Source organism: Bubalus kerabau, chromosome 17, assembly GCF_029407905.1.
Source record: "Bubalus kerabau isolate K-KA32 ecotype Philippines breed swamp buffalo chromosome 17, PCC_UOA_SB_1v2, whole genome shotgun sequence".
Classification (NCBI taxonomy): Eukaryota; Metazoa; Chordata; class Mammalia; order Artiodactyla; family Bovidae; genus Bubalus; species Bubalus kerabau.
Genome location: NC_073640.1, coordinates 49,753,197 through 49,775,520, shown reverse-complemented (window position 1 = coordinate 49,775,520; position 22,324 = coordinate 49,753,197). Strand labels below are relative to the sequence as shown.

At 55.6% G+C, this 22,324-nt stretch overlaps 2 protein-coding genes across 5 annotated transcripts; both read right to left on the bottom strand.

The window, feature by feature from the left end:
• Positions 1-1,328: 1,328 nt before the first annotated feature.
• APLP1 (amyloid beta precursor like protein 1) lies at positions 1,329-11,077 on the bottom strand. Of its 4 annotated transcripts, none has more exons than XM_055551526.1 (17): positions 10,852-11,077; positions 9,862-10,005; positions 8,912-9,044; positions 8,567-8,679; positions 8,200-8,333; positions 7,906-8,087; positions 7,317-7,447; positions 6,865-6,939; positions 5,824-6,063; positions 5,612-5,740; positions 4,020-4,119; positions 2,999-3,106; positions 2,713-2,739; positions 2,453-2,523; positions 2,159-2,221; positions 1,883-2,026; positions 1,329-1,781 (listed from the first exon to the last, which is right to left on the bottom strand). In XM_055551526.1, exons 1-17 carry the CDS (start codon positions 10,978-10,980, stop codon positions 1,683-1,685), a joined length of 2,022 nt encoding a protein of 673 aa, XP_055407501.1. In that variant the 5' UTR covers positions 10,981-11,077; the 3' UTR covers positions 1,329-1,682. The 4 variants fall into 4 exon arrangements, with proteins under 4 accessions (XP_055407501.1, XP_055407502.1, XP_055407503.1 ...); XM_055551527.1 differs by having other exon boundaries at positions 2,713-2,736; XM_055551528.1 differs by having other exon boundaries at positions 5,824-5,982.
• Positions 11,078-12,343: 1,266 nt separating this feature from the next.
• KIRREL2 (kirre like nephrin family adhesion molecule 2) lies at positions 12,344-22,147 on the bottom strand. The gene is made up of 18 exons (XM_055551145.1): positions 22,019-22,147; positions 21,634-21,676; positions 21,152-21,253; positions 20,777-20,926; positions 20,056-20,205; positions 19,725-19,885; positions 18,672-18,822; positions 18,295-18,400; positions 18,026-18,174; positions 17,580-17,707; positions 17,355-17,487; positions 16,964-17,064; positions 16,586-16,805; positions 16,001-16,111; positions 15,599-15,699; positions 15,190-15,255; positions 13,202-13,240; positions 12,344-12,932 (listed from the first exon to the last, which is right to left on the bottom strand). Exons 1-18 carry the CDS (start codon positions 22,145-22,147, stop codon positions 12,849-12,851), a joined length of 2,124 nt encoding a protein of 707 aa, XP_055407120.1. The 3' UTR covers positions 12,344-12,848.
• Between the last annotated feature and the right edge of the window lie 177 nt (positions 22,148-22,324).

Here is a 22,324-nt window from a genome sequence, read left to right as displayed (position 1 = left end):
ACGTCTATATTTAATATACTTGACCTATATTTATATGTATATATTATGTAGAGCTCACCACCGTGAGCTCATTGGTCCTTTGGGGAAAATAGAAATACTGTTCCCTCCCTTAGGTCTGTCAGAAAATTGTGCTATCCTGATGTTGGGACACAACCTATTACTGCCATCTGCTGGGAAGCTGTGGTAAAAATGCGATCTGCAATGTCTAGGAGATGAATGGTACCACTTGAAATTTTGCAGTGAGCAACCTGAACACCATATGGGACATACATGGATTATTAGCCAGGAGGTTAGCAAAATGGCCAAGAGTGTGGGCACTGGAGCCAGGTTTTCTGGGTTGAATTTCTAGCTCCAACGCTTCCTAGATGGCGACCTTGAGAATGTGATGAAACGTCTCTTTGCCTCCATTTCCTAATCTATTAATGAGGATAGTTGTAGTGCCTACTTCATGGGGTGATTAAGTGTGCCAATGCATGCGAAGCCCTTGGGTCAGTGCCTGCCACAGGGTGCTATGAGTTTGCTCTCATGTCATTTTAGAATTTATTCAACAAATACTTACAAAATGCTAGGCACAATTCCAATGTCTCAACAAACATTACTCCTTTTAATCCTCATACCAACCCTCTTGAAACAAGTACTGTATAGAGGGATAGCTCTGGCATGTCACAAAATGGGAGGCACTCGCAGACAACACATGAGCCTTACTGGGACACGTGGTTGAATTTCCGCACTCCAGGGGGATTCCTATCGCCTCCCCAAGAAGGGATGAAGACTCAGGAATGGAAAGTACAGTTCAAGATTCCCTGTCCCACACTGAGCTCACAGGTCAGGGATGGATGTTGTATGTGACTGTGTATGAGTAGAAGGCAGGGGAAATTTGCAAAGTCTCCTTGGGGTCTAGCCTGAAACCTAGCTGATACTGGCCTAGAAGGGACAGTCCATTCAGTACCACGGAAAGCTCCTGGGTGGGCGGGAGAGCCTATCCTAGATTCTGGACCCCGCCCCCTTCCAAGGTCCCGCCCAAATTTAAAGATCTACCCGGTTGGTAATGAATCCGCCTGCCAATGCAGGAGACACAGGAGAGGCAGGTTCCATGCCTGGGTTGGGAAGATCCTCTGGAGGAGGAAATGGCTACCCACTCCACTATTCTTGCCTAAAAAATCCCATGGATAGAGGAGCCTGGCAGGCTACAGTCCATGGGGTTGCAGAGTCCAACACGACTGAGCGACTGAGCACACAGTTTAAAAATGTGAAGGTCTGGGCGGGGTTGCACACCAATGTCCAGAACTGATTGCACCCTGATTCCCCCAGACAGACAAAAGATGGCCTGGTGGGGAAGAGGACTTTATTGGGATATTAGTGGAGGACACATGGGAGGATGAATTCCAGGGAACAACAGACACTGGGACCAAGCTGCTGGTCACCTTAAGGACAATAAATTAATATACAAAATAAATTAAAGTGAGGAGGTCTCAAGGAGGTGGGGAGGGCAGCTGGGAATACCCAGGGATTTCTTAGGGATGGAATTTGGAATTGGAAAGGGGAAATAAGAATTTCCAGCCCCCTCACAAAGGGTCTGAAATGAACTTTTTCACCCTCTCCCCCAGGCTGGGAGTTAGGGTTCAGGGGTTCCAGGAAGAGGGAAGGTCTGGGCTCATCTGAAGGGGTGAAGGGAGGTTGGTTCAGGGTCGTTCCTCCAGGAAGCGGTAGGTGGGGTTCTCATAGCCATGACGCTGCAGTTCACGGAGCTGCTGCTCCTCCAGGGTCAGCATGGGGTCCACCTGCAATGGGGGCAGGGGTGGGAGAGTGGGCTGTAGGGACCCAACCACAGATCTCCCGGGTTCTGGGGCTCCTCCCCACTCCAGGTCTTTGTGCCCCTTACCTCCACCACTCCGTGGCTGATGGCCCCATAGGGCTTCTTCCGGCGCAAGAGCAGCAGGGAGAGGACGATGAGGGAGCCCCCGCCAGCTCCCATGATCAGCAGACCAGACACGGCCTCTCGGGACACACCTGTGCCAGCTGGGGCCTGCAGTGGGAGGAGAGGGCACTGGGGTCATCTTTGAGGCTGACCAGGGCCCTGTGTGGCTTTGGGAGTCACAGTCTAGCCACTGACTGTTGACCTCTCCCCCCAAGTACCCTGAATATTTCCTCCTCTTACCAGCTCGTCCCTCTGAATCTCCGATGAGTGGAAAGGAAAGCCCCTTGGAATGGACATATTCACCTGGGGGAGTAGGAGGTGTCAGGAGTCTGGGCTCCAGCCCCCTCCTCCCCTGGGCCCAGGAGGGCATCCCCCAGCCCTCTTCTCCCCTAGGACCCTGAAGTCCATGTCCTCAGTCCCTTCTTCCCTCCGAGGCCAAGGAATTCAAGCCCCCCGCGCACTCCTCCTGAAGACCTAAGAATCCAGGCCCCTCTCCTGCCCTGCCTCAGGTGCCCACAGGTCTGACTGGCTTACCTTCCGTTCGTACTGCTCCAGGGGAGTCATCTTGTCTTTCCCAGAGGACGCGGCATCTTGTTCTGTGGACCCTAACCCCCAAATCCTATCTCATTCCTGAGAGTCCAGAATGGTGATACCCCTGCCTGAGGAAGGGGTTGGAGGGGCACCAGACCCCACCCCAGGAGGCCTGGGGTTGCCAGTATGTGGGCCCTTTTCCACTTTGGGCTCCAGGACTCAGAGGGATGTGGTGACCAGGGGCTACTCTGTGAGCTACTCACCTTTGGGAAGGGCCATGGGGGTATCTGCTGGCAGCCAGAGGAGACAAGACAGGTGGAACCGTGAAGAGAGGAGAGCATCACTGAAGAAAGTGTGGGGACACCCCCTTCCAGGGGCCGAGGAAGGAGGATCTAGGACCCTCCAGAGGCCTCCACAACCCCAGACATTCCTTCCCACCCTCTACTGCTCACCCGGTGGCTAAGACACCTCCAGACTTTAGGGGATTAGAACTGAGGTTGAGGCCCTGTCCCCCAAAGTCTGGGGTTATGTGCATTTGGGTTAACTCACCACCCTTGGGATCCAGGGGCTGTAGCCCACTCTTGTCCTCACTGCTGCCCCCTGGGGCAGGGGCTTCCAGCTCATTGGGGCCCAGGTGTTCCGAGTGGAGGAGTTCCTCTGAGTGGAACATGCAGAGAGGGGGTGATTTCATGAACACGGGGACCCACAAAACAGGATGGTGCCTGTTAGGGTGAATGAATGGCACCCTAACAATGGCATGATTGGGGGGAGCCATACGTGAGATGTGGGAAAGTAGGGAGCTGAATGTTGGAGAAGCGAGGTTGAAGTTCAAGAGAACGGCCTCCTCAGGACTTCCCTGGTGGTTCGGTGGCTAAGACTCTACACTCCCAAAGTAGGGGCCCAGTTTCAATCCCTGGTCAGAGAACTAGAATCCACATGCTGCAACTAAGAGTCCACGTGCCATAACTAAAGATCCTGCATGCCACAACAAAGACAGGGTGTAGCCAAGTAAATAGAGAATGGCCTCCTTACAGAGCAGGAGAATTAGGGACATCCAGGAGGAAGTTACAACAGGGGCTCTGGGGGGGTTGCACTTCCTGGAATTCATGCTTTTAAATAGATCCCACAGTGTAAATCTGGGTTGGGTTTGTGACTTGCTTTAACCAAGTGGGTCCAGGTCTTAAGAAGACCTGACAGTTTCTACTTCGGTGCTTTGGGGAGCTTGAACCACCTCGGAAGTCCACCTGCTTTGCTGGAGAGACCACATGAAGGGGTTCCATGGTGAAGAGAGGCCTCTCTGGAGGGAGAGAGGCTCATTCATGCCAGAGTCCTAGCTCCTAGCTGACCTGCTAGCCCAAGATAGTGACATGCTTACCTACCGACAAGACCCACGGAAGCAGTACCCAGCACAACCCAGATGGCAGAATCATGAGCAGTGAAAATGACTGATTTAAGCCACTAAGTTTGTGTGTGTGTGTCGGGGTTGGGGGGTGGGGGTGGTTGTTACATAGGAATAGATAACTGAAATGGCAGGGGAGTCAAAGGTTGGGGGTCATGGTCAGGCACTCACGGATCTGGGGCCGCAACTCCTGAGCCAGGCGGGGGTTCTGGTCAAGCAGCCCCAGGCTCTGATTCATCCTTTCCTCAATTACTTGAAGGTGGGTCTGCACCTGTTGGGGAGTGAGTGTGAGGGATGAACTGAGCCATGTAGGCTACAGAAGGGGAGACTGAGGCAGGGTGGAGGAAGGTCAGGAGGGTCCCAGGGATAGTAGCGCCTACAGTGGACAGGAAGGGGGTACAGGGGCCAGGAATTGGGCCATGGAGGGCAGGAAACTGGATGGGGAGAAGCAAAACACAATGAAAAGGAAAAGATGTACAGGAGATAGGATGTGAGAGTCTTGGGAAGGAAAGTAAGGAAGAAGGAAAAGGAGTAGCTGCTAGGAAAAGTTGGGCACAGGAGGCACAGTAAGTCTAGGGTACGACTATGGTATAGAAGACAGGAAGTGGAGATGAGTTGGGGGAGAGGTAGAAAGTAGGGTCTGAGGAGTAGGAAGCAAGGTTTGAGGGGGTTCTGGAGAAGGAAGTAGAATTGGAGAGTCATGTGGGGACTTCCCTGGTGGTCCAATGGTTAAACCGTGTCTTCCAATGCAGGAGATGTAGGTTCTATCCTTGGTTAGGAAACTAAGACCCCATGTGCTACAGGGTGTGGCCAAAAATTAAATAAATATAATTTGTTTATATTTAAACAAATTATAATTTGCTATAATTAAAAATAAATACATAAAATTTAAAAATAAATTATAATTTGTTATAATTAAAAATAAATATAATTTGTTAAAAAAAGTTAGAGATGATATGGTTCAAGGGCAAGGCTTGGCGCTCAAGAGCATGAAATCAGTATTCTTGGACAGGAAGAGAGTATCCTAAAAATAAGAATTAGGATCTAAAGGCACTGAACAAGGGTTTTAGGGAGAAACAAGCAGAGTTAGGGAAGAAGGAGCGTAGAGGGACAGGAACAGGGTTCCAGGCACAGGAGGGGGATTCTAGGACAGGAAATAAGAATCCAAAGGACAGGAAGTGGGAATTCAAAAACAAGAAAGGGGTCAGAGGCACACGGGGTGGTTGGAGGCAGTGTTCCAGGGTCAGGAAGTAGGGATCTGAGGGATTAAAATGGGTCCCAGGCACAGAAGGGGGGGATCCAGGGAGAGGAAGGAGGTCCAAGGGGGCAGATAGAGGGTCTGAGGGACTTCCTGGTAGTCCGGTGGTTAAGAATCCACCTGCCCATGCAGGGGACACAGGTTCGCTCCCTGGTCCAGGAAGATCCCACATGCCATGAGGCAACTGGGCTGGTGAACCACAACTACTGAACCCCCAGGCTATAATTACTGAAGCCCGCACGCCTAGAACCTGTGCTCCACAACAAGAGAAACCGCTGCCGTGAGGCGCCCGAGCACCACAAGAAAGAGTAGCCCCCACTTGCCACAACTAGAGAACGCCCTTGCACAGCAACAAAGACCCAGCTCAGCCCAAAAGAAATAGATAAATAAATGAACTGCTAAAAAAGAAAGAGGATCTGAGGGGCCAGGGAAGCATCTGAAGGATGGGGTCCAAGAGACCAAGGTCCGAGGGATGGCAGAGTTGGGAGCTGGAAGAGCTGAGCACCTGGAAGCGCATCTGCTGGGCCTTCTCGGGGTCCACGGCAGCCACGTGCTGGTAGTGCCTCAGCGTGTGCCTCTGCTCCTTCTGCTCAGCTCGCAGGTAGCGCCGCAGGGCCAGCAGGACCCGCTCTGGCTGTGGAAGGGATGGAGGCTGCCCAGGCCCGTCCCAGCCCTCTCCACCCTCTACCCTCCGCCCACCCCCCACGGCTCCCGTACCTGAGGCGGATCCCCCTGCAGCGCCGCCAGGAAACCTTCCAAGGCGGCCCTGCGCTGGTCATTGATCAGGGCAATGACTCGGGTGGCATGGGTCTCCACCAGACGCTGTCGCTCACCAGATACCTGCTCCTCCAAGGTCTGCAGGATGGACTGGAAGTGCTGGTGACAGGGTGGGCACAGGGTCAGGTGAGAGGCACAGCCGGATGAAACCCAGGTCAAAGGGAGTCTGGAAAGGGAGGGCTATTGGACCATAAGTGGGGTGGGGTGCCGTGGATCCAGGCCTGGGCAGAGTCGACCTGGGGTGGGACTGGAAGACAGGAGACTGGATGGAGGAACCGGGTAGAGTAGGGGCAGAACCAGCTCTACTGGGAGCCCAGTGAAGCCCCCTGTATGGGTAGGAAGAGTGTAGGAAGAGAGCTGGCCTGTGTGAAGCTGAAAGGGACCAAGTATTGCAGGAAAGGTGGGGCTTAGGCCTGGGCAGGGCCCCCTGGAGACAGGCTGTAACTAAATAAGCCTGAGTGGAGCTGGAGCAGGAGTCAGGGAATGGGGCTAAGCTGAGCCGGGTCTACACAGGGTAGGGCTGTGCCAAGGTGAGGCTGAGAGAGGTGGGTGGGAGAGTGATGAGGCTGGGTCTACTGAGGAGGGATTGGGTAAAAGAGAAATGAGAGGGACAGGACCAGAGTCGGGGTAGGGGGGGGCAGGGCTGAGCATCAAAGAGAGGCTGAAAAGGACTTGGCTGTGTCTGCAGGGCCCCAGCTTGGGAGAGGTCTCCAGAGCCAGCCCTCAGAGGTTAGGATCAAGTTAAGACAGGGTAAGATATGGCCAGTGGGAGGAGGAAGAAGAGGAAAGCAAAGTCAGATTGGATGTAGGCCAAGAGGGGGGGAGTCAAGTGTAGGGGTGGGGCCAGGAGAAGCCCATATCAGTAGGAAGGGGTGAAGCTGGATGAGGCCAGAAAAAGCCTGAGCCAGGCTGAAGCTCATTATGCCCCAGGTAGTGGACAGGCCCAAGTACCCAAGTAGGACACTCTAGAGGCTGTCCTACCTCATTCAGGGCCTGTCTGTCGGCTTTAGGCAGGTTCTTGGACTGGTTGTCAGCCATGGCCCACTCACGCATCACCTGGGGACAAGGGGAGCTTCAGGATCCTAGAAGCCACTCTGCTGTACCCAGTTAAGTCCCCACATCCCATCCTTCTTCAGAGTCTCCAGATCCCTTAAGTACCACGGCCTCTTGGATCACCAAGAGAGAGAGAGGATTCAGAAGGAATTTAAAGTGGAAGAGTACCATGCATCAGAGTTTCCATGGAATCTGGTGGTGTCTCAATGGGACTCTAGGTGGCTTGGGGATCCTTGGTCATCTTAGGAGTGGGTGGAGGGCTGGGGGATGATAGAGGCTGGGGGAACCTTGAGAGGTAGTCTCAACGTGTCCCTGAGCAATTTCCTGGTAATTAGGGAGCTCTGTGTTATGGGGGATCCTGGGGCCTGCAGTACCATCACCTCATTAATCTGGCGCATCCTGCGCTCCTCCAGGTCCATCTTGGCCCTCAGGAAGCCTTCATGCTCACTGATTTCTCCAGGCATGCCAAAGTACACGTCCACACCATCTGTGGGTCTTGGGGTGGGAGTCACTGCAAGGCCGGGAATCCAGGAGTCAGCCTGAAGCCCAGCTCCAGGTCAGCTTCCCTTCCCAGAGAACTGCATTTCCTAAAGCGCAGTGGAGACCCCCCTGTGTTCACTTCAACCATAGCTGCTGCCTGGCATCACAGGAGATGTGGTTCTGAATTGGACCTGTTCTTGTGAAGTTTAGGAATCTATCGCACTAACCTCCAAGCTTTCCTCCAAATAATCCTTCAGACATACCAAATGGCTCCTCCACTTCTGGGTACTCCCAAACCACCCTTACCCTTTGCATTCCTCACAGGGTGGCCCTTCCACCTCTACTTTATCCAAAGCCATTCCCATCCCTCCCATTTCCCCCCACAGGGCTTTTCCCCAGCAGGTCCCTTCTCAAATGCCCCTACACCAAAGCTCTCTTAAATCATCCTCCTTCTAGGGTGGAGAGGATGGGGTTTAGAGATGGCTTCACCTTTGCTGACCCCTGCAGGGGTCTGGGAGCTTGAGGGTGGGACTCTGTCCTCCTCCTCCTCGTCAGCTCGTGGGGGCTCCACAAAGTAATCATCTACTGGCTGCAGGAAGGATTCCTCCTCTTCCTCATCATCACCCCTCTCAACTCTGCCTCCCGGGGGCCAGGACCGGGTGGAGGGGTCACTGAGGGAGCAGAAGACCCAAGGAAATAAGCACCTGGGCCCAGGTCCCCAGGCTTCCATCTCCTGCCTCAGGAGCCTGGAGGGTTGGGCCTGGAGGGTTCCCTCTCACTTACCCGATTGCTGTCCCAGATGGGTTGGGGGTCGCTGGAGGTGGGCAGCACACATATTCCACACCTCGGAACCGATCCGCGCCACAGGGCAAAAGCATGCCTGAGCCATGCAGGATGAGGCCCTGGGAGCTGCAGGCCTGTGGGAAGAGTGGGCATAGATACCAGGACTGGGGAGTAAGGAAGGGTGGAGGGGGAGCCTGGATGCCTGAGTCTTAGGAGCTGATGGGGCTTGGAGCCTGGATTCCTGGTTCTGTCCCACTGGGAAGAGGGGGCTGAGGCTCAGACTCGGGTTGTGGAGGAGGAGGGTGTTAGGGGATTGGAATCCTGGGTTCTCAGGGAGGGGTGGGAGGATGAGGGGCTGGGTCCTTACTTCCTGCGCTTCCTGCTGCCTCCGGGCTGAACTCTCGCACTGGTCCATGCGTTCCTGGTGCAAGAACCTGCAGCCTTCAGGCACCAGCAGGGCCTCGCTCACGAATTCGCCAGCTGGAAAATGGGGCGGCATCGGTGTGAGACACTCCCACAGCCACTAGCCCTACCCCCCTACCCCCCCACCCCATAATCCATATCTTTTATCCTCAGAGGCTTCTGTCCCACTGTGGACTCAGGCACCTAGCTCCCTAATGTGAGCCTGAGACCAGGGCCAGACTCTCACCCCTTGGAGACTGCCACCCAACCCCCCACCTTCCGTTCCCCAACCCCCCAGCCTGTGACTCACGCAGGCAGTGGAAAGGCACAACTTGGTGGTGGGGGTGGGCACAGTGGCCACCCCGGGTACCCCCGCACCATTGTTCCATGGGGATGGCCTGCGTCGCCTGCTCCACACGAGCAATCTGCAGCTCCGGGTACATCTAGGGGCACCGAGTCAGGGCGATTAGCCCTCTGTCCCGTCCCTACCACGTGCGCTCCTGCGCTGGCGTGTCCCTTTTCAAGGCTCTAGTATTCGAAAGATCCACTCTTCCCTAGGCCCTGCTTCTCTGTAGAACAGGACTTAGGTATCTAAGCCCCACAAGCCATTGGCCACGCCCCTAAGTACCTCTCCCTTCCATCCTTAGGCTCCGCCCCTTTGCCTGTCGGGTTTCTTTATGAAGGTCCCTCCATTACCCCAAAGCTGTCCTTCTAAGCCCACCTCTTTTCTAGTCGCTTATGCCCCTTCCCCCAATCAAGTTCATCTCCCCATAGATTCCACCCTTCTCTAAGCCTCGCCTCTGGTCTCTCAGGATCCTTTCTCTTTGTGTCAGACCTGCTTTTTCATAGCCACACCTCCTAGCTTTCCACTCTCCCATTGGGTTCCACCCCTTTCCCACTCGAGTCCACGAGGTCTTTATGTCTTAGCCCCGCCTCTTATTTGCCACGCCCAACTACACCTGCTCTTTAAAGTGTCTACCACATTGTTAAATTCCATCTCATCACTGGACACTGTCCTCAGCCGGCCGTGTTTGCACGGTTCTTCTCTTTTCTTGACCTAGTTTCTCAAAAACAGGTCCTGTCCTATCCTTACTTTGCCTCTTTGTTGGCCATGTGCCCTAGTTTCCCATGCCTTCTTGAACCCCTCATTTCCTCGGACCTTGCCTTTGCACGGCTAGCTTCTTAAGGGCAACCTGGTCCCAACTTGGACCCGTTTTTTTTTTTTTTTTTGCTGGCCACGCCCCTCTCGGTCCCGCCTACCTGTCTGCAGTACTCCAGCACGCGCTGCGGGTCCCGGAGACAGCGTCGTGAGAGCTGTGGGTCTGGTTCCCAGCGGCCGGTGCGCAGGTCCCGGTGAAGGGTTGGGCGCCCGCATAGTCCAGCCACCTGGGCAGACCCTGGGGCCTGGGGGTGGGGGCGGAGGGGTCAGCGAGGGAACGGGGGACGCTGACATGTGAGTCCCCCGGTCCTTTGCTCCCTAGGACCCAGATGGTCACACCCCCAGCACCAGCCCCCTCCATCAAAGCACCGCGCACCCGCCTCTGTGGAGGTTCGGTTCCCTGGGAAACAGCTCCCACTGGGCCGGGGGCCGCCCCAGCTCTGCCGTTGCTATGGCAACTCGGGGTCTCCCGGGATTCTCACGGCCTTGTTGCCGCGGAGACAAGCCCCGCCCTCATCCCAGCGCAGCCGCACTGGAGCTCGAAGGGGTTAAACTTGAATGGAGGGGGAGAAGGCCAGAACCCAGGCGTTCTGGCCCCTCCTCCCTCCGCCCCTGGCTCACGCTCGCATTCTCGAGTGGAAAGACCACAAGGCCTGGCTTCAGGGCCCTGCAGGCCTGGACACTAAGTCCTTGGGGGATGGAGAGCTACATCCTGCGCTAGGGGGGGTTGGTGACTGGGGGTCTAGCCTTCTGGGTTCTGGGAGCCTTGCGGGAGCCTTTATATGGGTCCCGAGGATAAAAAGGGCCCAGATTCTTGGTTCTAGGTGCCTTGCTGCCCGGCGGGTCCTATTCAGATGGGCAGGGGCTGGGGCTGAGTCACCTAGGTCGAGAGGGTCTGAAGGGGCTAGACTTCGGGACGACGCTGGGGCCTGGACTTACGGGTTTCTGAATGCCTAGTGCTATTAGGGGCGCCTGGGGGGTGGCCACCTGGCTGAAAAGACTGCGCCTTCTGCTCCGGACCTACCCGCCCAGGGGTCCAGAGGCCCGGTCCCGCCCCTTCCCCCACCCCCTAGGGCCCGGCCGGGCCTCACCTCGGCCGCGCTGGGGCTCCCACCGGCCAGGTTCCCTTCGGCGAGCTGCATGCGAAGAAGCAGCAGCAACAGTGGCAGCAACCGCAGCAGCGGGCCCAGACCACGAGTGGCGGGGCTGGCGGGCCCCATGTCCGGGCCCTCGAGCCCTCACGTCTCCAGCACTCCCGCCCAGCCGGGCCCCAGCGGTGACAGGAGCTCCCAGCGCCACGGCCGCCGCCTCCTCCGCCGACGCCCCCGAGCTGCGCCGGCGCCGCCAGCCCCGCCCCGCGCCGGCCCCGCCTTCCCGGCCAGGACAATAGCATGGCAGCTTTGCGCACAGCTGAGCAGCCTGGAACCCCCGGGTGGGAGCCTGCGCCAGGCCCCCGCCCCCTTGAGACTCCAGGCGTCCCGCCTATGGAAGGGCCTACCGGGGAGTCTGGGTCACAGGCTTCGTAGTTGTGGATTTTGAGTTCCCCAAGACCGTCACCTCCAGTTTTCTCCTCCCTCGGACCCAGACCCCCACTAAACGTCTTCCTTCTCTTCCAGGGACGCCAGCACAGGAGCCCCGACCCCACCCCCAAATCCTCTTGAGGTCCCCTCTTGAGGTCCTAGGCCTCCAAAATTTCCTCAATCAGGAACACAGCAGTTGAACTTTAAACGACTGTGAAGCTGGGGAGATTCTGGCCAGGAAAAGATCAGATCTCATTGTTCTCCCAGCCTTTCGACCCTCCTCCGAAACCCTTCAATAAAATGGCTTGATTTAAAAAAACAAACAATCAAACAAAACCCCACAGCAGTTGACACCCAGTCCTCTTCTCCCTCAGATCCAAGAGTCTGGGTCCCAGGTACCTTCTCTCTCTGAACCAGAGACCAAGCCCTTGGCCCTTTCTCCCTAAGATCAATGAGTTTTCTCTGCTCTGCTTTCCAGGAGCCCTAGTCACATAGACCTTTAATTCCTAGATCAAGGATGCATGAACCAAAGCCCCCAGACCCTTTCTTTAAGAGCTGAGTCAGGTACCCATCACCTCAAGATGAGGGTCAACCCCCATTCTTGCTCTGAGGATCAGGATAGTTCTCTTTTCCCACCCCTAGCCTCTCCTTTGCTGCCTCCCCTTCAGGGTTCACTTCCTTCTCTTCCCAAAATACAGTGTAGAATTGTCTTCCCCAAGCAGACCAGGGCAGTCCTGTCATGTGTGTGCATCTGCATATGTTTGTCTAGATGTATCTTAGACGAGCTTAGAGTGCTCAGATCAGTTCAGTTCAGTTCAGTCACTCAGTCGTGTCCGACTCTTTAAGACCCCATGGACTGCAGCACGAGTGCTCAGTGGATAGTAAAGGGCTGCGGGGTGGCTCATGTTTTTTTTCTACAGCCACTTCGTAGTCTCTGGTAAGAGGAAGGGCCTTGGGGCAGGTTTGATGGACCCCTTCCTTGATAGACAGTAATAACGCCAGGGGATTTCTAAGATATTCACTTTGCAACTTTTTTTTTTAATTGAACATAAATATTCTCATTCCCAGATTCCAACACCACTCCTTCCCCCCTTCCCACCACCACAACAGCTCTCACCCTGTCCTTACTCCTTGGGTCCGGTTCTTCCAGGGCCTTTAAGGAAGGTAGAAAGAATCAAGATGGTGGCCATCTTGGATTCCCAGGGAATGAACGGCCATTTTGGCAGCAATTCCATGGGTGAAACAAAGTACCCCTCAGGGACAGCAAGGACAGGTCCTGTATCTTGATCTGCTTTATGTTGCCTTTCTTCTTAATGTGGGTGGCCATCTTGAAATCTCTTCTTTCAATGTTTGGAAGCAATTTCCTCCTCTGTCCCTAACTCCCATTACCCCTGTCCCCATCCCTCTGCAAAGGGCCCATCTGCCCTCTTGAATCTCTTTTATAAAGAGGAAGAGGCAAGCCCAGTGGCTTTCTCGCAATGACCCAGGCAACTGCAATGATCTTTCCCTCCCCTCAAGGTTCAATTTTGGAAGGGTAGGGTTGCCAGTTTGTTCTGGTTACTCAGAAATCAGGACAATCCATTGTGCAAGTTGAAGATCTCAGGACTCTTCAGCTGGAGAGATGTCACACATGAGTCTGGAGACGTGGGTGGCTGGGCGTGGGGAAGGCAGCATATGGGAAGGGGGGAGTGCTGGGGGCCAGATCTGGGGGTCCAAAGGATGTGGGTTTGATGTAGCTGGTAAAAGCTCGAGGATGGGGTGTGGTGAGATAGCCTGCCCGAGATCTATATAGTCTGCAGGGGGGGACCATGCCAAGATGTGGATTGAAGTCATAGAAGGTAGGGGTTCCTGGAGGTCCAAGAGGGGAGGAGGGTGGTAGGAAGAGACCTCCTCCGGGGGCTTCTCCAAGGCTCAGGCTCACACTGACTCCTCGGACCTTGTAGTAACCATTGGTTGGGTCCTGAGGGGACAAAATGGGACTTGGTAAGGTATGTGAGGGTATACAGGGGTGAGGGTAAGTGATTAGAGAGAGACACTGAGATAGAACCAGACCTAGGGAGAGACGAAAAGATAGAAGGAGGAGCAGGCAGAGAATCCAGAGACATATAGACTGGTAGAAGGGCAAAGTGAGACAGAAAAACAGTAACAAGAGATGAAAGAACAGAAAGAGATGGACAGAGAAATGCAGAGACAGAGGTTTGCCAAGGGATGGTGGTATGGAAGGAGATGCAGAGGGAACAAGAGAGAGAAATGGAGATCAAGACATCCATTCATGCATTTGCCCAACAGCCCCGAGGCTTTGATTCTATGTCATGCCCTGTGCTGTTGCTGGAGACATCTCTCTCTAGAATAGACCTAGTCCCATCTTCATGGAGATCGCAGGTCAAAGGAGGAATGATGAGTCACCAGACAGAACCAGGAAGGGTCAGGGATGCAATGGAGGAAATTCGGGCAGAGTGACTGGAGCAGTGATGGGAGAACCTTCAGATTGTGGTGGGGAAGCCTAGATTACAGTGGTCATGGCTGTGACAGGTGAAACAGAATGATCGGGGATAGAAGGAGAGAAGCAAAAGTTTTCCAGCACAAAAAATGTTTGAGGGCTTTCCTGGTGGTCCAGTGGTTAAGAGTCCACCAGTCAGTGCAAGGGACACTGGTTTTATCCCTGGTCCAGGGAGATCCCATGTGTCATGAAGCAACCAAGCCTGTGCTTCACAACCACTGGACCCATGTGTTGCAATGCGCCCTAGAGCTTGAACTTTGCGATATAAGAAGCCACCAAGATGGGAAGCCCACACACCACAACTGGAGAGTAGCCTCCGCTCTCTGCAACTAGAGAAAAGCCTGCAGGAAGCAACACAAGGCCCACCACAGCCAATAAATAAATAAATAAATAAATCTTAAAAACAAAAGAAGAAGAAGAAATGTTTGAACTGACACCAGAGGAATAATGGAGAGAATTAGGTAGGTATGTGAAGAAAAGGGGCTTTCCAAGTGGCGCCAGAGGTAAAGAACCTGCCTGCCAATGCAGGAGACATAAGAGATGTGGGTTCGATCCCTGGGTCAGGAAGATCCCTTGGAGGAGGGCATGGCAATCCATTTCAGTATTCTTGCCTGGAGAATCCCATGGACAGAGCAGCCTGGCAGGCTGCAGTCCATAGGGTCGCAAGGAGTCAGACAGGACTGAAACGACTTAGCACACATGCACACCTGAAGACAGGAGTGTTTCAGGCCAAGAGACTAGCATCTGCTAGGTAGAGAGAGAAGGGCTCTGTACTGGGAACTGGGGTCACTGGGGCCCCCAAAAAATGGGGCCCCAAAGGAGGGACAAGTTTGGGGAAATGTAAAGCTAGTGTGGAACCTGGTAGGCAGAAGGGGCCTGGGTGAAGCAACCAGGGAGAGGCATCTAGGAGGCCTGATGTGGGATGTGGGCCTCTGATGGGGAAAGCACAGGCAGGGTATATCCTTGACCTGGGACTCAAGATGCAGGCCAAGGCTGGGGCAGATATGTGGGCATAGTCAGCAGACAAACCAACTGAGACTGTGGAGGTGGGTGAGACAGCCCAGGAGGCAGCAAGAAATGGGTGGAGGGGGACTTCCCTGCTGGTCCAGGGGCTAAGATTCCCTGTTCCCGATGCAGAAGGCCAAGGCAGAGTTTCAGTTCAGAGTTAGATCCCTGATCAGGGAACTAGATCTCACATGTCACAACTAAAAAAAATCCTGCATAAGGCAGCAAAGATCGAAGATCCTGCATGCCACAACTAAGACCCAACACAACCAAACAAATAGATAATATTAAAAAAATAAGAAGTGGATAGAGGGACCTAGGGGCCAGAATGAAAAAGGAGGGAACAGAAGTGGAGAGAGAGCTGGAGACACAGTGAAGGGAGCCCCTCTTTTCCCAGCACTCACCTTGGTCTCCAGAGCCCCCTCCTCATCCAGAACCAGGTCACTGTGGTCCGTGTGCACGACGGGGCCCTAGGGTATAGTGCTTAGTGAGAGGGAGTGTAGACTACACTGCAGGGGATGCCAGACCCCGGAGACCCTCGGTTGAACATCTGAGGCCAGGGAGGAAGGGCGAAGGGCACCTGGGAGCTGGGGTCTGGACATAGGACAACAAGGAGCCCTAGGGACAGGGCTAGGGAATAATTGGGATGGGGCATACTTGGATTTGGGGGACATTTGGATCTAGGGGTCACTGTTGGGACTAGGGCTCTGTTTGAGTTTTTGGAGGGCCTGATTGGGACGGGGATCACAACTGGGACTGGGTTATTATTTGGGTTTTGAGGTGCCTTCAGGTCTGGGGACCCTCACATCCTACCTGGTCTTTGCTGCTGCCTGTCTCCTCCTCAGGGCCCCTGGAACTGGAGCCATCGCTGCTCCCTGGGATTCGCACCAGGTTCTTTTGCTTGGAGAAAGAGGCTGAGGCCAGGGACATTGGAGGCGGGGGCAAAGGTAAGTGATGGGGCTGGGTCACGATTTGTGGAGACCAGTGAGCAGGAGGAGAGAGGACTGGGGCAAATCAGGCTGGAAGGCTGGGAATCAAAGAGACCACTGACCGAGGAGGGTAAAGGGTGTGACCCTGAGGAGATGGAGTTAGAGCTTGAGCTGGGAACCAGGCTTTGAATGGGAGCCAAGCCCAAAGTGGGTCTGGAGAGGCAGGACTGGGACAAGCCCCAAGGCCAGAGCAGCCAGTGTACAGGGTCTGGGTCGGGGCTCAGACACTGACCCCTGCCGTGGCGCCAGCAGCAGAGGGCCACCCCAGTGATGATCATAAGGAGAGTCATGGCCATGGCGGCCACTCCGGCCACAATCCGCACAGTGGACAGCAAGTCTGTGGGAAGAAGGGGAGGGGGTTCCTGAGGAGGCTGAGCAGATGACTGAGCAGGAACTGGGGAACAGGGCTTGAGTAAGGGAACCTCTGGTCAAAGGTCATCAAGTTTGGGGAGTCCCAAGTTTAGTAGTCCCCTAGCTTGGCGACTCTGGGTTTAAGAGCACATGAACTTGGGGTTTCATAAGTTTAGATTCCCTGACTTTAAGAAGCCATAAAGTTTGAAGGTATTTTACTTTGCAATTCTCTATATTTGGAAGTTGCCTTCTTTGGAGCCCCTAAGTGTGAGAGGTCTTTCCGTTTAGGATTCTGTATTTTAATTATTGTTGAGGGGGCCAGATCTCAGGATTCAAGGGACTCCTAGTTTTGAGGCTCCCAAGGTTTGAAGGCTCTGCCTTTGAGGGTCTTCCATTTGGAAACTGGCATTTTGAAGGTTTGAAAACCTCAGATTTGGGGTCTTCAGGCCCAGAATCTCACCTCTACGGCCCAGGCTGACCTGGGTGCCTCCCTCACCCAATCGGTTCCGAGCAGTGCAGTTGAAGCCCCGGTGAAAGTCGGACTCCTGGGTCCCCGAAATGTGTAGCACGGAGATCAGGCCTGGACCCTGTCCCCCGAGGCCCTCTGGGGCTGGGAAGGTCTCCACCAGGAACCGACCCCGTGACCCCGCCGTCAGGAAGCCCTCATCCCAAGACCAGACCTGGGAGCACAAAAGAGGAAGGTCACTGAGGAGACTCGGGAGGGCGGGAAGGTGTGGGCAGGGTCTGGGAAAAGTCAGAGGTAACCACAGCGGTTTGGGGAGTCTGTCTAGGAGGTCCGGGTGGCCGGATGGGTCATGAGAACGGGGACTTTCCTTACCACTGCTTCTGGGGCGGGGGAAGCGAAGACTAGACACTGGAGGCGGGCGGGGCCCCTCAGGATGGCGGGCGCAGAGTGCAGAGCGGTCACTACTGGGGGAGCTGGTTTGGAGATTGCGGGCCAGTCAGAGGAGAGGCCCCGCCCTCCCCAAAGCCCATTCTCAAGCTGGCGGGGTCAGGCCTCAGCTCTCCCCACTAACCTCAACCTACCATCCCACTCCTCTCAACAAACGTGAACCCTACTGAGGCTAGCCGTTTGTAGGTCCAGCTGCAATCCCCAGGCACCTGCCACCCCTTCTCATGGCCCCTCCCACTCCCATTAGACCTCATCCCCTCTGCCCACTTCTTATCCCAGAACCCACCGGGTCCACTAGGGAGCACCTCTTTCTCACCGTTCACAGTCAGCCTAGCTTCCGCAGAGCCACCGCCCCGGCCCGAGAGCCCCGGCTCGGCCCTGCACACGTAGTCCCCTGCATCCTCGGGCCCCACCGCGGGAAGACGCAGCGTGGGCCCGGAGGCCAGCACCTGAGAAAGGGAAGGGGCGTCAAGGGCACGATCTTGGGAGGAAGTCCCTCCCCTACGCCAGCCTCGGCCACAAGCCCCAGATCTGGCCTCACCTGTGCGTCCCCGCGGCGGGTCCAGGTTACCCGTGGGAGCGGATTCCCGCGCCAGACACAGCTGAAGGAGGCGTCTTCTCCTAAGTCCACCGACAAGGGTTTCGGCTTTGCCTGCAGAATCGGCCCAACTGGAGGAGACCGAAGAGGGGCCACATGACCAGGGAGGGATGCAACTTCTGACTCCAGAGCAGACACTCCGAAACGACACCCACAAGGGCGCATTGGGTTGAAGCCCCCAGTTAACTCGGCGCGCACGTCCGGCCCACAAGCCTCAGCCCCACTCTCGCCCCGCCCCTGCTCCACTTTGGCACTGATCCAGCACAGCCAAATCCCGCCTAAATCCTACATCGGGCCCACCATCCCCAGCGTAGCCACGCCTCATGGTAGCCCCTGTCCCATTTTGCTCACCCCACTTTGGCCACACCCACGGCCCCGCCCCGGCTCACACTGCACGTCCAGCGCTGTGCTGCGGTTGGCGCTACCCACTGCATTGCTGACCTCGCAGGACACCGGCGCAGTCAGGAATGAAGCGTCAGCCACTATCTCCAGCATTGGCCCGCGGGCCCCGAGCACCGGGGAGCCCCCCTTTGCCCATCTGTGAAGATGGTGGGGTGTTAGTGTTGTCCTGGCTTCTCAGGCACACCTACTCAGGTCCTAGCCCCAGTCCTCCCCAAGCTGGTCCTCCAGGCTGGGGAGAAATGACCTGGGTCCTCACCTATAGCCGGTGACAGGAGGCTGGGCTGTGGCCTGGCACAGGAAAGTGACCTTCTCTCCCTCCTGCACTGTCTGTGGTTCTGCAGACAGAGTCACCACTGGGGGGTCTGTAGGGGTAAGTCAATGGTCAGTAGTGGGCAAGGACATGGAACACCTCCATGGATGACCTAGGAGTCCAGTTCTCAGCTCCTCCACCCCAGGAGTCTGATCCCCAGTCCCCTCCTCCCTTTCAGCTAGCAGTCTAGGCTTCCAGTTCCCAATCCCCCCAGGGAACTGAGGTACACAGCCCCCTCCTTTCTCATGCCCTGAAATCCAGATCCCAGGTTCTTCTTTCTCCAAGGACCTCAAGCTCAAAGCCCAGTGTCTAAGTGCACTCACACTGCAGGCTTAGTGTGACAGCTGTGTCCTTCCCTGCAGGCAGGGCCTGGCTGCGGGCCCGGCAAACCAAGGTGGCTCCATCATCATGGCTGGAAGGGGTCAAAGACAAGATGCTCTCCACTGACCCGATGGTTCCTTCCTTCAAAGGGGTCTGTAGGTTGTGAATAATAATGATGATTTCATCTACCTTTGCTGCTGTTGCTAAGTTGCTTCAGTCGTGTCCGACTCTTTGCAACTTTATAGACGGCAGCCGACCAGGCTCCCCTGTCCCTGGGATTCTCCAGGCAAGAACACTGGAGTGGGTTGCCATTTCCTTCTCCAATGTATGAAAGTGAAAAGTGAAAGTGAAGTCGATCAGTCGTGTCCGACTCTTAGCGACCCCATGGACTGCAGCCTACCAGACTCCTCCGTCCATGGGATTTTCCAGGCAAGAGTACTGGAGTGGGGTGCCATCGCCTTCTCCATCATCTACCTTTAGGTAGTACATAATGTCAGTCACTCTTCCAGGCATTTATAAATATTCCTTTATTTAATCTTCCAGTAATCCTAGACGTGCATACTACTATTAACTCCACTGTACACATAAGTAAACTGAGGGGCAGAGAGGTTAAGGTCAATCAGCTAACAAGTGACTGAGCCAGGATTTTAACCCAGGTAGTCTAGCCCTATGGGGGCATCCCAGGTGGCACTGGTGGTAAAGAACCCGCCTGCCAATGCAAGAGACATAAGAGATGCAGATTCAATTTCTGGGTCAGAAAGATCTGCTGGAGGAGGACATAGCAACCCACTCCAGTATTCTTGCCTGGAGAATCCCATGGACAGAGGAGCCTGGCAGACCATGGGGTCACAAAGAGTCGGAAACGACTGAAGTGACTTAGCTTGCACGCACAGTCTAGCCTTAGAGTCCCTATGCTTATGTACATACCAAGGATCCCAAGCCTTGAATCTCTGCCTTCTCATGCCCTTCTCCTCTGCATGAGCCTGTGGTCTGAGTGGACCCCTGAATTTCCCTGAATGAGCAAGGAAGGGCTGGCACAGAGACTTGGACCTAACCTGGCGGAAGATGGCCCCGTCCAGCCGGACCCCATCTCGAAACCACAGCAGCTCAGGGGTAGGGTGGGCATCACCACGGCTCCGACAGGTCAGATTCGCAGGAACCCCAGCAACCAGAGACACAGAGGGGCCGCCCAACACCTGGGGGGGTTCTGGAGGCACTGTAGGGTGGATCTGGGGTCAGAGCTGGATCCGGGTCCTAGAGACCCTGATCTTCCCAGCTCTAACTTCCCTCTCCTTCATTCTCCCCAGACTCTGATATTCCTGGCTCCCCAGGGTGGTGACCTTCCCTCCCTGGGGCTCCCCAGGGATAAGTGGGCTGAGTCCTCACCCAGCACATGCAGTTGGGCTGGTCGAGAGCGGAGGCCGGCTTGTGTCGCTTGACATTCATACGATGCTTGATCCTCTAGCTCCACGGGTCTAATGTGGAGGTCGTGCTGGCCACTCGCTGCATTCCCTGATATCCAGTACCGGGACCAGCCTGGAGTCAGGGACAGAGGCAGTCACACTGTGGTTCTGAGTACCTGGTCCCAGGCCTCCATCCCCAGGCATCTCACACCGGAAAGTGGGGGCTGGACCAGAGAGACACTAATCCTTTCCAGTCCAGTGTTGCTACAAACTTAAGGGGATGATAAATTCAGGGGGAGAAAAAGCAAGAAAACAATTGCCATAAAAATCAGAGTAGATACTACCTGTAGGTAGTAGGGAGGGAGTGAGCTACGAGAGAAGGGAATAAGGAGGGCTTCTGGGGAGCTGGCAACAGGGCTGGGTAGTCGTTACACGGATATCTATTTTATAATTATTTGACAAATCTTCCATTTATGTTTTATGTGCTATTTGGCACTGATGCACTATTTTACAATCAAAATAAAAATTTCCAAACCCTATGGGTCAGCTCCAAAGTTCCTGAAAATTCAAGACACCCAAATGTTTCCCTGAGCCCATTAATTTCCTAAACTTGAAAATGTCAAACTAGAAATTTCAGTTGTAGCTCAAGCCCAGCATCCTCACCCTGGAGCCAGCCCCTCCCTAAAGAGATAGTAAAGCCTCACCTGGAAGGTCCCTTTCGCCCCCTAGAGCCAGCCCGTCCTTAGTCCACTGAACCAGTCCCCGGTAGGCGCCCAGGGCACAGGGCAGCCGGGCCTCGTCTCCCAACAGAACTACTTGGTCCTCTGGCTGTTGCAGAAAGTGGGGTGCCGGGCCTAGGAGAGTGGGGCGAGGGAGCAGAGCTGAGCTTAGCATATTCAGGAGCTCTCAATGGAATCCAGTCCCCAAACCGCTCTGCCCTCAGACCCAGAAGCCCAGGCTCCCAGAGTTCTCTTCCGTCAGACCCAGGAGTCTGGACCCTCAGCCCCATCTATCCCAGCAAAGCGACAGCTGGCAAACGACCCTCTCCTGTATGTATCTGCGCCGGCCGCTCGCGGTACCTGCATCTCCCATGAGGCAGAAGGAGAGGACGAGGAGTACGGGCACGAGCATCCTAAGTGTGTCCCCCAAGATCCAGCAGACTTGCTGTAGCACTGGCTTCCCTGCCAGTTCCTTTCTCGGAGCACACTTCCCACCACTCTGGCCTGGAGTCCCCTCCGCTCCTGACTCTTCGCCCCAGGCTAGAAGCTCCCCTCTCTCTGACCTGGAGGTCCCCTCATCTGCTCGGCCGGCCGCAGGCTCCGCCGCTCTGAAACGCCTGCGAGTTCGGCGCGCCAGGTCTCCGAGAGACCCTGGAGGGCTGGTTCCCACTCGCCCCGCCCCGGCCCGCCCCCTGGGAGGCCCGCCCTCTTCCCATTGAGAAACTCCCGCGGCCCGACGCGGATGAATGGGGGCACTCAAGGCGGCGTCCCCGCCAGCGGGTGGACACTCCAGCCCCCTTAAGGTCTGGGAGCTGGAACACCTGGGTCGAAGGCGGGGGTACCGTCTGGGTTGGACACCTGCACCTTGCCGGGGTTGGGGGATGGCTGGGGGTGAGGAGGAGGGAATAGAGGGAGTGGAAGAAACTTGCTCAACCTGGGTCCTGGAGGGACCGCGCTGAGTGGAAACGCAGCTATAAATGGGAACCCTTGGGGACTCGCTAGTTTCCGCGCCCTGGGGAGGCGGGGCCCGGGGTTCCTCTGGGCCTGTGGGTCAAGAAGAGGGCACCATGTTTGCCTGGGGGGCTGCTGGGACCCCCGAGAAGAGAGGGTTCAGTTCTCCCCACATCAAAAGACCTTCAATGCTTGCCTTTTTACCGCTGCAAATCACAGCTCGTCCTAAGATCCAGGAATCCAGGCCCCCAACCCCCGCCCCTCCTTTCCCAGGACCCTGCAGTTCTGGACCACCCCCTCGCCCCACTCAGCAGTGGTTGCCGGGCGACGGCTGGGAGGCGGCGGTGCCCGGGCTGAGTCAGGCAGGGAGGCTGGGAACCGCGCAGCTTGTCCTGACGGCTGCATGTCGCCCAGCTGGGGCGTTCCCACGCTGCAGGCCGGCGGTGCGCTGCGCAGCTGGCGGGGCAGGTGGGTGGAACCCGAAGCGGACAGAAGGGGAACTGGGGGCCTGGGACCCTGGGTATGACATTCTTAAACCTGTAGGGATTGGGGATCTACACTCCGTTGTTCTGAGCTCAGATT